Raw genomic sequence first — 14,024 nt, forward strand, 5'->3', positions numbered from 1 at the left:
TCCTAGCGTGAAGCCCAGGTTAGGTAATTTAAACTTACTCATTTTAAAAAATGTATGTCATGCACCAAATGTGCACCCTGCCCCTGCATCAGAGCCCTAAGACTGTTGCCTAGTCTGCTTTTATTATAGCAAAAGCCCTGCATATACTTTCTACGTTATCATTAGTTTCTACATTTTTGTTTTCTTTTTCATTCACATAAAAATCCCCATCAGCAAAATGTGTTGCATTTTTACCTTTAAAAAATGTGTACTCAAACATAGTTTCTTTCATGTAATTAGCAAGAGTCCATGAGCTAGTGACGTATGGGATATACATTCCTACCAGGAGGGGCAAAGTTTCCCAAACCTCAAAATGCCTATAAATACACCCCTCACCACACCCACAAATCAGTTTTACAAACTTTGCCTCCTATGGAGGTGGTGAAGTAAGTTTGTGCTAGATTCTACGTTGATATGCACTCCGCAGCAGGTTGGAGCCCGGTTATCCTCTCAGCGTGCAGTGAATGTCAGAGGGATGTGAGGAGAGTATTGCCTATTTGAATTCAATGATCTCCTTCTACAGGGTCTATTTCATAGGTTCTCTGTTATCGGTCGTAGAGATTCATCTCTTACCTCCCTTTTCAGATCGACTATATACTCTTATTTATATACCATTACCTCTGCTGATTTTCGTTTCAGTACTGGTTTGGCTTTCTACAACATGTAGATGAGTGTCCTGGGGTAAGTAAATCTTATTTTCTGTGACACTCTAAGCTGTGGTTGGGCACTTTTTTATAAAGTTCTAAATATATGTATTCAAACATTTATTTGCCTTGACTCAGGATGTTCAACATTCCTTATTTCAGACAGTCAGTTTCATATTTGGGATAATGCATATGAATAAATCAATTTTTTTCTTACCTTAAAATTTGACTTTTTCCCTGTGGGCTGTTAGGCTCGCGGGGGCTGAAAATGCTTCATTTTATTGCGTCATTCTTGGCACAGACTTTTTTGGCGCAAATTTTCTGTTTCCGGCGTCATACGTGTCGCCGGAAATTGCGTCATTTTGACGTTCTTTTGCGCCAAAAGTGTCGGCGTTCTGGATGTGGCGTCATTTTTTGGCGCCAAAAGCATTTAGGCGCCAAATAATGTGGCCGTCATTTTTGACGCTAAAAAAATATGGGCGTCACTATTGTCTCCACATTATTTAAGTCTCATTATTTATTGCTTCTGGTTGCTAGAAGCTTGTTCACTGGCATTTTTTCCCATTCCTGAAACTGTCATTTAAGGAATTTGATCAATTTTGCTTTATATGTTGTTTTTTCTATTACATATTGCAAGATGTCCCACGTTGAAACTGAGTCAGAAGATACTTCTGGAAAATCGCTGCCTGGTGCTGGAGCTACCAAAGCTAAGTGTATCTGATGTAAACTTATGGTATCTGTTCCTCCAGCTGTTGTTTGTACTGTTTGTCATGACAAACTTGTTAATGCAGATAATATTTCCTTTAGTACTGCTACATTACCTGTTGCTGTTCCGTCAACATCTAATACTCAGAGTGTTCCTGATAACATAAGAGATTTTGTTAAATCCATTAAGAAGGCTATGTCTGTTATTCCTTCTTCTAGTAAACGTAAAAAAATCTTTTAAAACTTCTAATTTTTCAGATGAATTTTTAAATGAACATCATCATTCTGATTTTGATAATGGTTCTTCTGGTTCAGAGGATTCTGTCTCAGGTTGATGCTGATAAATCTTCATATTTATTTAAAATGGAATTTATTCGTTCTTTACTTAAAGAAGTCCTAATTGCATTAGAAATTGAGGATTCTGGTCCTCTTGATACTAAATCTAAACGTTTAGATAAGGTTTTTAAATCTCCTGTAGTTATTCCAGAAGTTTTTCCTGTCCCTAGTGCTATTTCTGAAGTAATTTCCAGGGAATGGAATAATTTGGGTAATTCATTTACTCCTTCTAAACGTTTTAAGCAATTATATCCTGTGCCATCTGACAGATTAGAGTTTTGGGACAAAATCCCTAAGGTTGATGGGGCTGTCTCTACTCTTGCTAAGCGTACTACTATTCCTACGGCAGATGGTACTTCCTTTAAGGATCCTTTAGATAGGAAAATTGAATCCTTTCTAAGAAAAACTTACTTGTGTTCAGGTAATCTTCTTAGACCTGCTATATCTTTAGCGGATGTTGCTGCAGCTTCAACTTTTTGGTTAGAAGCTTTAGCGCAACAAGTAACAGATTATAATTCTCATAGCATTATTATTCTTCTTCAACATGCTAATAATTTTATTTGTGATGCCATCTTTGATATCATTAGAGTTGATGTCAGGTATATGTCTCTAGCTATTTTAGCTAGAAGAGCTTTATGGCTTAAAACTTGGAATGCTGATTCTTCTAAGTCTACTCTGCTTTCCCTTTCTTTCCAGGGTAATAAATTGTTTGGTTCTCAGTTGGATTCTATTATCTCAACTGTTACTGGAGGGAAAGGAACTTTTTTACCACAGGATAAAAAATCTAAAGGTAAATTTAGGTCTAATAATCGTTTTCGTTCCTTTCGTCACAACAAGGAACAAAAACCTGATCCTTCATCCTCAGGAGCGGTATCAGTTTGGAAACCATCTCCAGTCTGGAATAAATCCAAGCCTTTTAGAAAATCAAAGCCAGCTCCTAAGTCCACATGAAGGTGCGGCCCTCATTCCAGCTCAGCTGGTAGGGGGCAGATTACGTTTTTTCAAAGAAATTTGGATCAATTCCGTTCACAATCTTTGGATTCAGAACATTATTTCAGAAGGGTACAGAATTGGCTTCAAGATAAGGCCTCCTGCAAAGACATTTTTTCTTTCCCGTGTCCCAGTAAACCCAGCGAAGGCTCAAGCATTTCTGAAATGTGTTTCAGATCTAGAGTTGGCTGGAGTAATTATGCCAGTTCCAGTTCTGGAACAGGGACTGGGGTTTTATTCAAATCTCTTCATTGTACCAAAGAAGGAGAATTCCTTCAGACCAGTTCTGGATCTAAAAATATAAATATTGAATCGTTATGTAAGGATACCAACATTCAAAATGGTAACTGTAAGGACTAATCCTGCCTTTTGTTCAGCAAGGGCATTATATGTCTACAATAGATTTACAGGATGCATATCTGCATATTCCGATTCATCCAGATCACTATCAGTTTCTGAGATTCTCTTTCCTAGACAAGCATTACCAGTTTGTGGCTCTGCCGTTTGGCCTAGCTACAGCTCCAAGAATTTTTACGAAGGTTCTCGGTGCCCTTCTGTCTGTAATCAGAGAACAGGGTATTGTGGTATTTCCTTATTTGGACGATATCTTGGTACTTGCTCAGTCTTCACATTTAGCAGAATCTCATACAAATCGACTTGTGTTGTTTCTTCAACATCATGGTTGGAGGATCAATTTACCAAAAAGTTCATTGATTCCTCAGACTCAGGTAACCTTTTTAGGTTTCCAGATAGATTCAGTGTCCATGACTCTATCTTTGACAGACAAGAGACGTCTAAAATTGATATCAGCTTGTCGAAACCTTCAGTCACAATCATTCCCTTCGGTAGCCTTATGCATGGAAATTCTAGGTCTTATGACTGCTGCATCGGACGCGATCCCCTTTGCTCGTTTTCACATGCGGCCTCTTCAGCTCTGTATGCTGAACCGGTGGTGCAGGGATTACACAAAGATATCTCAATTAATATCTTTAAAACCGATTGTACAACACTCTCTGACGTGGTGGACAGATCACCATCGTTTAGTTCAGGGGGCTTCTTTTGTTCTTCCGACCTGGACTGTAATTTCAACAGAGGCAAGTCTTACAGGTTGGGGAGCTGTGTGGGGGTCTCTGACAGCACAAGGGGTTTGGGAATCTCAGGAGGTAAGATTACCGATCAATATTTTGGAACTCTGTGCAATTTTCAGAGCTCTTCAGTCTTGGCCTCTTCTAAAGAGAGAATCGTTCATTTGTTTTCAGACAGACAATGTCACAACTGTGGCATACATCAATCATCAAGGAGGGACTCACAGTCCTCTGGCTATGAAAGAAGTATCTCGAATTCTGGTATGGGCGGAATCCAGCTCCTGTCTAGTTTCTGCGGTTCATATCCCAGGTATAGACAATTGGGAAGCGGATTATCTCAGTCGCCAAACGTTACATCCGGGCGAATGGTCTCTTCACCCAGAGGTATTTCTTCAGATTGTTCAAATGTGGGGTCTTCCAGAAATAGATCTGATGGCTTCTCATCTAAACAAGAAACTTCCCAGGTATCTGTCCAGATCCAGGGATCCTCAAGCGGAAGCAGTGGATGCGTTGTCACTTCCTTGGAAGTATCATCCTGCCTATATCTTTCCGCCTCTAGTTCTTCTTCCAAGAGTAATCTCCAAGATTCTGAAGGAATGCTAGTTTGTTCTGCTGGTGGCTCCAGCATGGCCTCACAGGTTTTGGTATGCGGATCTTGTCCGGATGGCCTCTTGCCAACCATGGACTCTTCCGTTAAGACCAGACCTTCTGTCACATGGTCCTTTTTTCCATCAGGATCTCAAATCCTTAAATTTAAAGGTATGGAGATTGAACGCTTGATTCTTAGTCAAAGAGGTTTCTCTGACTCTGTGATTAATACTATGTTACAGGCTCGTAAATCCGTATCTAGGGAGATATATTATAGAGTCTGGAAGACTTATATTTCTTGGTGTCTTTCTCATCATTTTTCCTGGCATTCTTTTAGAATTCCGAGAATTTTACAGTTTCTTCAGGATGGTTTGGATAAAGGTTTGTCTGCAAGTTCCTTGAAAGGACAAATCTCTGCTCTTTCTAATCTTCCTGATATTCATTGTTTTGTACAAGCTTTGGTTCGTATAAAACCTGTCATTAAGTCAATTTCTCCTCCTTGGAGTTTGAATTTGGTTCTGGGGGCTCTTCAAGCTCCTCCGTTTGAACCTATGCATTCTTTGGACATTAAATTACTTTCTTGGAAAGTTTTGTTCCTTTTGGCCATCTCTTCTGCCAGAAGAGTTTCTGAATTATCTGCTCTTTCTTGTGAGTCTCCTTTTCTGATTTTTCATCAGGATAAGGCGGTGTTGCGAACTTCTTTTAAATTTTTACCTAAGGTTGTGAATTCTAACAACATTAGTAGAGAAATTGTGGTTCCTTTATTATGTCCTAATCCTAAGAATTCTAAGGAGAAATCATTGCATTCTTTGGATGTAGTTAGAGCTTTGACATATTATGTTGAAGCTACTAAGAATTTCCGAAAGACTTCTAGTTTATTTGTTATCTTTTCCGGTTCTAGGAAAGGTCAGAAGGCTTCTGCCATTTCTTTGGCATCTTGGTTGAAATCTTTAATTCATCATGCTTATGTCGAGTCGGGTAAAACTCCGCCTCAAAGGATTAGAGCTCATTCTACTAGGTCAGTTTCTACTTCCTGGGCGTTTAGGAATGAAGCTTCGGTTGATCAGATTTGCAAAGCAGCAACTTGGTCTTCTTTGCATACTTTTACTAAATTCTACCATTTTGATGTGTTTTCTTCTTCTGAAGCAGTTTTTGGTAGAAAAGTACTTCAGGCAGCTGTTTCAGTTTGATTCTTCTGCTTATAATTTCAGTTTTTTTCATAAGTTTTAAACTTTGTTTTGGGTGTGGATTATTTTCAGCGGAATTCCCTCCCTCTCTAGTGACTCTTGCGTGGAAGATCCACATCTTGGGTAGTCATTATCCCATACGTCACTAGCTCATCGACTCTTGCTAATTACATGAAAGAAAACATAATTTATGTAAGAACTTACCTGATAAATTCATTTCTTTCATATTAGCAAGAGTCCATGAGGCCCACCCTTTTTTTGTGGTGGTTATGATTTTTTTGTATAAAGCACAATTATTCCAATTCCTTATATTTATGCTTCGCACTTTTTTCTTATCACCCCACTTCTTGGCTATTCGTTAAACTGATTTGTGGGTGTGGTGAGGTGTATTTATAGGCATTTTGAGGTTTGGGAAACTTTGCCCCTCCTGGTAGGAATGTATGTCCCATACGTCACTAGCTCATGGACTCTTGCTAATATGAAAGAAATGAATTTATCAGGTAAGTTCTTACATAAATTATGTTTTTTCTGTATAAAAATGACCTTAAAGAGATGTAACTTAAACATGATTAAATACAATTACTTATCTTTTATGTATATATTAACTCATCATTAGTCATCATCTGTAGATTTTTCTATACTGAACACAACAGACTTCTTACTGGCATAAGCATTATGAAATTTACAACCTGTTATTTTTATATTTTTTTATCATAAAAATGTGTTCAGTTTTTACCAATTTCAGAAGTAATTAATATCTCAGGTCAGCCAACAGCAATCATATGCTATATATTTTTATTTCCAAGCCAGTGTTTCATTCTGTTGATTTGTAAAAATGGATAGGAGTGTCTTGTCAGCGGTAATGTAAATACTAAGTTTGATTGGATGACTATAACATAGCATAATCCATTTTCCAGTGTGGCAGAGATGACTGTACCTTTAAGGGCCGCGTTCCATTCTGTAGGTCCCCTGCGGCCTTTGCTTGTTGAAGGGGCTGTCACAGTTGATCTCACACGGCATGTTTCTGATTAGATTATGTTGGATGTGGGATTAAAATGTGCATCAGAATTCACAGCAATAGCTGCTCTCCCTCCCTATAACTCTGCTCTTTGCATCTTGAAGCTAAGCCTCACTGGAACAGAGGAAGGAGGCGGAACTGTACAGTGATACTGGGTATCTTGGCAAGGAATCCCTATACAGAGCATGCAAGTGATATTCTCTGTTGTAGGCAGATGCAACAGTATATGTATTAACATTGAGTTTATATACCCAAGGGGCAGATAGAGGTAACTGCCTTTATAATGACTCAAAGATTTATGTAAGCACCATCATGAATCAGTTTATTTATAAGGAAATCTCATATTAAAGGGACATGCAAATTAACATTAAACTTTCATGCTTCATATAAATCATACAATTTAAAGAGACTTTCAATTTTTTTTTATTGTGGCCTCAGAAATTGGACATATAAAAATACAGTGCACAATTTAATAATATAAGTAAATTAAAAATGTGTGTGTGTGTGTATACATAAACGTGTGTGTGTGTATATATATTTTATTTATTTATATATATTTTGCATGGTTATGGAGAGGGGAATACGATAATGAGATCTGCTATCCCGGCAAGCACAACTAATTGGAAAGGGTTGTGGTTTCAATGTGCAAAAAACATATTTCAGATATAAAAATAAACCTTAATGTTTTCCACAGTTTATACTCTGCAATGGTATAACAAGCCATTAGAAACCATAATAAAGGGACATAGGTTTTACAGTAAAGTGTCCCTTTAACCCCATATGACTAATGCAAATAGTGTTCTTTCAAGCTTTTTAACTTGTCTCCCTCTTGTTGCAGATTATTGCGTACCAGCCCTACGGGAAGTCGGTGGATTGGTGGGCCTTTGGAATCCTACTTTATGAAATGTTAGCTGGACAGGTCACTATGAATTTGAACCTTTTTCTTTTTTACCTTATTTTTCTTCACATCATTGCTTAGACTTGATGTGATCACAATGTGCATCAATTTAACCCTGAGTTATGCTGGATATTTTTTCTACCTTCCCAACACTTTCTGTTTACTTCCCGCCTGACAGGCACCATTTGAAGGCGAAGATGAGGACGAGCTGTTCCAGTCCATCATGGAACATAATGTGGCTTATCCCAAGTCAATGTCCAAGGAAGCTGTAGCTATATGCAAGGGGGTAAGGCTTGTGTGTGTGCGTGTGCACGAGCATATTATGCACTAAATAAATGCTAGATATATTGATTTATTCAGATCATGGGTTAGCCTGAACGTTCTATGCAAATGCATTCTTTAAACTAATATTAGTTGTTTTAAAATCTGACCCATTTCTACAGCACTATATGGCAGCAGTTTTGCAAGAGCACTATATGGCAGCACGATTTCCTGCCATATAGTGCTCTAGATGCCTAGCTAGGTATCTCTTCAACACAGAATATCATGAGAACAAAGCAAATTTTATAATAGACGTAAATTGGAAACTTTTTTTCATTTTTTTATAATGCTTTGTCTAAATCACTAAAGAACATTTTTCAGTTTCATATCCCTTTAAGACGCGAAGTACAAGAAGGTGCATCCTTGCCCAAAAAGCGCTAGTTTCATACTGTCACAAAAACTGGCACTTTTTGTTGTTGCCAGAAATTCTCAGCATAATATACTGTATACTAAAGCATATTCTGATCATGTTGCTTACTGCCATGATGTCTTGATACATTATGCTGTTAAATCATCTAAATTTCCTAATGCTGAGCTAACATAATGACATTTCCATGATGTTTGTGAAATAAGTGAATCAGTTAACCCATTCCCGCCGTTAGGGCGTTCCACGCTGGGCTTTAGTGCCGTTAGAGCGTCATGGAGCGTCCGTACTGAAGCCAAACACGCTTCCTGAATGGGACCGCGGCCTGGAGGGCGTGCATAGCGTCATAGACACTTCCCACTGACCCGAGCCCATCATTGAAATCTGGTGATCGGGTGCACGATCGCGTGATTTCAAATTTGGATGGTCAGGAAAGGGTTAAAAATCTATTTTCCAAAGAAAAGAAAATAATGCATCCATAATTAACTTCTCATATATACGTAAATATTTCAAATGAATGTGTCAACCGTGACTAAAATTTATATCAGTCAATTGTTTTTTGTAATATTTCTTATCTAAGCACAGATGTTTGCCAATAAAACATTGCCATATATAGCCTATACAATAAACAGATTATCAGTTAAAGGGACATGAAACCCATGTTTTATACGGAGCATGTAGATTTAAGCAACTTTCCAATTTAATTCTATAATCAAATTTACCTCATTATCTCGGTTTCCTTTGTGGAATGAGCAACAATGCACTACTGAGAGCTAGCTGAACACATCTGGTGAGCCAATGATAAAAGGCATATAAGTGCAGCCAACAATCAATAGTTATCTCTTCTGCTCCTGATCCTACCTAGGTATGCTTTTCAACAAATGATACCAAGAGAACAGACCACATTTGATAATAGAAATCAAATGGAAAGTTGTTTAAAATGATCTGAATCATTAAAGTGTATTTTTAAATTTACTGTCTCTTTAACAATTCCATATCCAAGTAACAGATGTCTACAGACGTGAATATTAATGACTAATACAGGTAGCCCTCAGTTTACGCTGGGGTTAGGTTCCAGAAGCAATGGTTGTAAATTGAAACTGTTGTAAATTGAAACCCAGTTTATAATGTAAGTCAATGGGAAGTGAGGGAGTTAGGTTCCAGGCCCCTCTCAAAATTGTCATAAGTAACACCTAATACATTCTTTTTAAAGCTTTGAAATGAAGACTTTACATGCTAAACAGCATTATAAACCTAATAAAATAATCACACAACACAGAATATATAATTAAACTAAGTTAAATGAACAAAAACATTTGCTAAACAGCATTATAAAACTAATAAAAGAATCACAACACAGACTTTACTTGCATTTTTCTGCAAACAGTTCTTTCTATGCATTCCAATCTGGACTGATTTATAGACAGGAAGATCTTGTTCCTTTGAAATCTGCTAGATAGCGCAGGTCTGATTAAACTGATTAATTTCAGCTTGCTTGGCTTGCATATCTTTGCTGCAACACAAGCGGACAGCTCCACCTACTGGCTTTTTTAATCAATTCACTGCTTCTCAATGCTTTTCAATAGCAGTCACAAATTGAACCGTTGTAAACCGAGGGCCACCTGTATTAATGCTTACAATCTAATTTCATACTGCAAAAGATAAACTGCTCTCTATGAGTTCATAATATACCATCCATAGACTCAATATAACTACAGATTTCATACCATTGTAGTTTCCTTGGTCATAAAATGTAGAAACGTTCTGTTATTTTAAGTAATAGGTCCCTGTACACCCAGTTAGAGACCCCTCTTTCTAGGAGTGTCATTGAAACCTATCTCACTCACTGTGTCTCCCCTAAGGGGAGGGATCTGTGTATTGCACACACATCTCATTTTGTTTTGTGTCACAACTGTCAAACGCTGAATAAATCCAGAGAGAAGGGACCGTGATCCAAACATCTGTTCGGGTGTTTTTGTGACTCCATCTGACACTCTCCTGGCAGGAGAGGGATCTGTACTCTGAGACCACTGATGACTAGAAAAGGCAGTTCCTTATCCCGGGGCCCTGATGCGTAATTCCCACCACTGTGCCTGTTACAGGCAGAGTAATAATGACATTTGTCCTTGATTTATTACACTATGGGAATACATTATTTTTAGACCTTTTTTTCCAAATTGTTTTCTATTCTCCAAAAACCATTCTCCTTTTTCATTTTCCTATAATATACTATAAGCCGTTGTTGTTTTGTTTTTCTCCACCTTATTGTTGGTCTGCTTCTTGCTCACACTAAGTTCCTCCTTACTCTCTGTCTGCTTCCTGCTCACTCTCTGTCTGCCCCCCTCTCTCTCTGTCTGCTTCCCCTCTCTCTCTCTCTCTCTCTCTCTCTCTGTCTGCTTCCCCTCTCTCTCTCTGTCTGCTTCCTGCTCACTCTCTGTCTGCTCCCCCTCTCTCTGTCTGCTCCCCCTCTCTCTCTGTCAGCCTCCCCTCTCTCTCTGTCTGCTTCCCCTCTCTCTCTCTCTCTGTCTGCTCCCCCTCTCTCTCTGTCTTCTCTCCCTCTCTCTCTGTCTGCTCCCCCTCTCTCTCTGTCTGCTCCCCCTCTCTCTCTGTCTGCTTCCTCTCTCTCTCTCTCTGTCTGCTTCCCCTCTCTCTCTCTCTGTCTGCTTCCCCTCTCTCTCTCTCTCTCTCTCTCTGCTCCCCCTCTCTCTCTCTGCTCCCCCTCTCTCTCTGTCTGCTCCCCCTCTCTCTCTGTCTTCTCTCCCTCTCTCTCTGTCTGCTCCCCCTCTCTCTCTGTCTGCTCCCCCTCTCTCTCTGTCTGCTCCCCCTCTCTCTCTGTCTGCTCCCCCTCTCTCTCTGTCTGCTTCCCCTCTCTCTCTCTCTGTCTGCTTCCCCTCTCTCTCTCTCTCTGTCTGCTTCCCCCCTCTCTCTCTCTCTGTGTGCTCCCCCTCTCTCTCTCTCTCTCTGTCTGCTCCCCCTCTCTCTCTCTCTCTCTCTGTCTGCTCCCCCTCTCTCTCTGTCTTCTCTCCCTCTCTCTCTGTCTGCTCCCCCTCTCTCTCTGTCTGCTTCCTCTCTCTCTCTCTCTGTCTGCTCCCCCTCTCTCTCTCTGTCTGCTCCCCCTCTCTCTCTCTGTCTGCTTCCCCCCTCTCTCTCTCTCTGTCTGCTCCCCCTCTCTCTCTGTCTTCTCTCCCTCTCTCTCTGTCTGCTCCCCCTCTCTCTCTGTCTGCTTCCCTGCTCTCGGTCTACTTTCCTTCTCTCTGTCTTCTCACCCGCTCTCTGTCTTCTACCTCTCTCTCACTCTTTGCTTCCCTGCTCTCTGTCTTCTCACCTGCTCCCTGTCTTCTACCTCTCTCTCACTCTTTGCTTCCCTGCTCTCTGTCTTCTCACCTGCTCCCTGTCTTCTACCTCTCTCTCACTCTTTGCTTCCCTGCTCTCTGTCTTCTCACCTGCTCCCTGTCTTCTGCCTCTCTCTCACTCTTTGCTTCCCTGCTCTCTGTCTGCTCCACTGCTCCCTGTCTTCTACCTCTCTCTCACTCTTTGCTTCCCTGCTCTGTCTTCTCACCCACTCCCTGTCTTCTGCCTCTCTCTCACTCTTTGCTTCCCTGCTCTCTGTCTTCTCACCCGCTCCCTGTCTTCTGCCTCTCTCTCACTCTTTGCTTCCCTGCTCTCTGTCTTCTCACCCGCTCCCTGTCTTCTACCTCTCTCTCACTCTTTGCTTCCCTGCTGTCTGTCTTCTCACCTGCTCCCTGTCTTCTACCTCTCTCTCACTCTTTGCTTCCCTGCTCTCTGTCTTCTCACCCGCTCCCTGTCTTCTGCCTCTCTCTCACTCTTTGCTTCCCTGCTCTCTGTCTGCTCCCCTGCTCCCTGTCTTCTACCTCTCTCTCACTCTCTGCTTCCCTGCTCTCTGTCTGCTCCCTGTCTGCTCCCCTGCTCCCTGTCTTCTACCTCTCTCTCACTCTCTGCTCCCTGTCTGCTCCCCTGCTCCCTGTCTTCTAACTCTCTCTCACTCTTTGCTTCCCTGCTCTCTGTCTGCTCCCCTGCTCCCTGTCTTCTAACTCTCTCACTCTTTGCTTCCCTGCTCTCTGTCTGCTCCCCTGCTCCCTGTCTTCTACCTCTCTCTCACTCTCTGCTTCCCTGCTCTCTGTCTGCTCCCTGTCTGCTCCCCTGCTCCCTGTCTTCTACCTCTCTCTCACTCTCTGCTTCCCTGCTCTCTGTCTGCTCCCTGTCTGCTCCCCTGCTCCCTGTCTTCTACCTCTCTCTCACTCTCTGCTCCCTGTCTGCTCCCCTGCTCCCTGTCTTCTAACTCTCTCTCACTCTTTGCTTCCCTGCTCTCTGTCTTCTCACCCGCTCCCTGTCTTCTACCTCTCTCTCACTCTTTGCTTCCCTGCTCTCTGTCTGCTCCCCTGCTCCCTGTCTTCTGCCTCTCTCTCACTCTTTGCTTCCCTGCTCTCTGTCTTCTCACCCGCTCCCTGTCTTCTACCTCTCTCTCACTCTTTGCTTCCCTGCTCTCTGTCTGCTCCCCTGCTCCCTGTCTTCTACCTCTCTCTCACTGTTTGCTTCCCTGCTCTCTGTCTTCTCACCCGCTCCCTGTCTTCTACCTCTCTCTCACTCTCTGCTCCCTGTCTGCTCCCCCGCTCCCTGTCTTCTACCTCTCTCTCACTCTTTGCTTCCCTGCTCTCTGTCTTCTCACCCACTCCCTGTCTTCTGCCTCTCTCTCACTCTTTGCTTCCCTGCTGTCTGTCTTCTCACCCGCTCCCTGTCTTCTACCTCTCTCTCACTCTTTGCTTCCCTGCTCTCTGTCTGCTCCCCTGCTCCCTGTCTTCTACCTCTCTCTCACTGTTTGCTTCCCTGCTCTCTGTCTTCTCACCCGCTCCCTGTCTTCTGCCTCTCTCTTACTATCTGTCTGCTCCCTTGATTTTTCTTTCTGCTGCCTTTCTCTGTTATCTCTCTTGTTTCTGCCTCTCTTTTTGACCCCTTTTAGCTCCTTCTGCTGTTTATTCCCTCCCCCCCTGTTGCTTTCTTTCCTTCTGCTTTTTTTGTGGGGGGGGGGGATTTACATTGCAAGTTTATAACAGGTAAGTACTATTCTTACTGTCATCCTGGCACTGCAAAGAACATTGAGGTATAAATTAACATCAATCTATTTTAGCGTGAAATATGCAACATCTTAATACATTTCAGGAAGGTTACAGCACTGGCTTCTCACCTCCATTGCGCTAAAGCAGGGGAGGGGCTGAGAACACACAGGTTGTGCGCACACAAACTGACACGCTGACTGGTGATTACAGTCGTACGGATCAATACACAAAAAGGGCTCCCAGCGCATGGCTTGTGGAAGCTGATTACAATTGATCTTCCTCTGTGCTGCTTGAACGGATGTAATCCGAAGTGGCTGAATAGTGATGTTGAGCGTAACACATAGCAAGGCTGTGCTACAAGGCACCGAATCTCTGGATTCCAAGCAAAACTATTCTTATTGCCCTTACGTGTGACTGATCACAGTTTAACCCTTTCTCTGCCGGAGAACAATGCTTTCCAGCACTTTTCAAGCAGCTAATGTGGTTCAAGGAAAATTTGTCATATTGACTTTGTGAAGTTTCCATCTAAAGGGGAGGAGAGTCTACTGCTTCATTCATCAATTGTGGAAATTAAAAACCTGGCGACCAGGAGGAGGCAAAGACACCCCAGCCAATGGCTTAAATACCTCCCCCACTCCCCTCATCCCCCAGTCATTCTTTGCCTTTCGTCACAGGAGGTTGGCAGAGAAGTGTCGGAAGATTTGGAGAGTCTCTTATGGTTGGTAGTACTCTTTGCAATGGATGGAGGGTAGTACTCTTCACAATGGGACTGGA

General features: G+C 41.7%; 1 protein-coding gene across 1 annotated transcript in view; it reads left to right on the top strand.

Annotated features, from left to right (window-relative positions):
• Positions 1 to 14,024, top strand: part of PRKCB (protein kinase C beta) — a 440,365-nt gene that overhangs the window by 376,631 nt on the left and 49,710 nt on the right. The window contains 2 exon segments of the mRNA XM_053694189.1: positions 7,431 to 7,511; positions 7,669 to 7,776. Of these exon segments, the coding sequence (XP_053550164.1) occupies positions 7,431 to 7,511; positions 7,669 to 7,776 (189 nt within the window).

This window comes from Bombina bombina, chromosome 11 (genome assembly GCF_027579735.1).
Source record: "Bombina bombina isolate aBomBom1 chromosome 11, aBomBom1.pri, whole genome shotgun sequence".
NCBI lineage: Eukaryota > Metazoa > Chordata > Amphibia > Anura > Bombinatoridae > Bombina > Bombina bombina.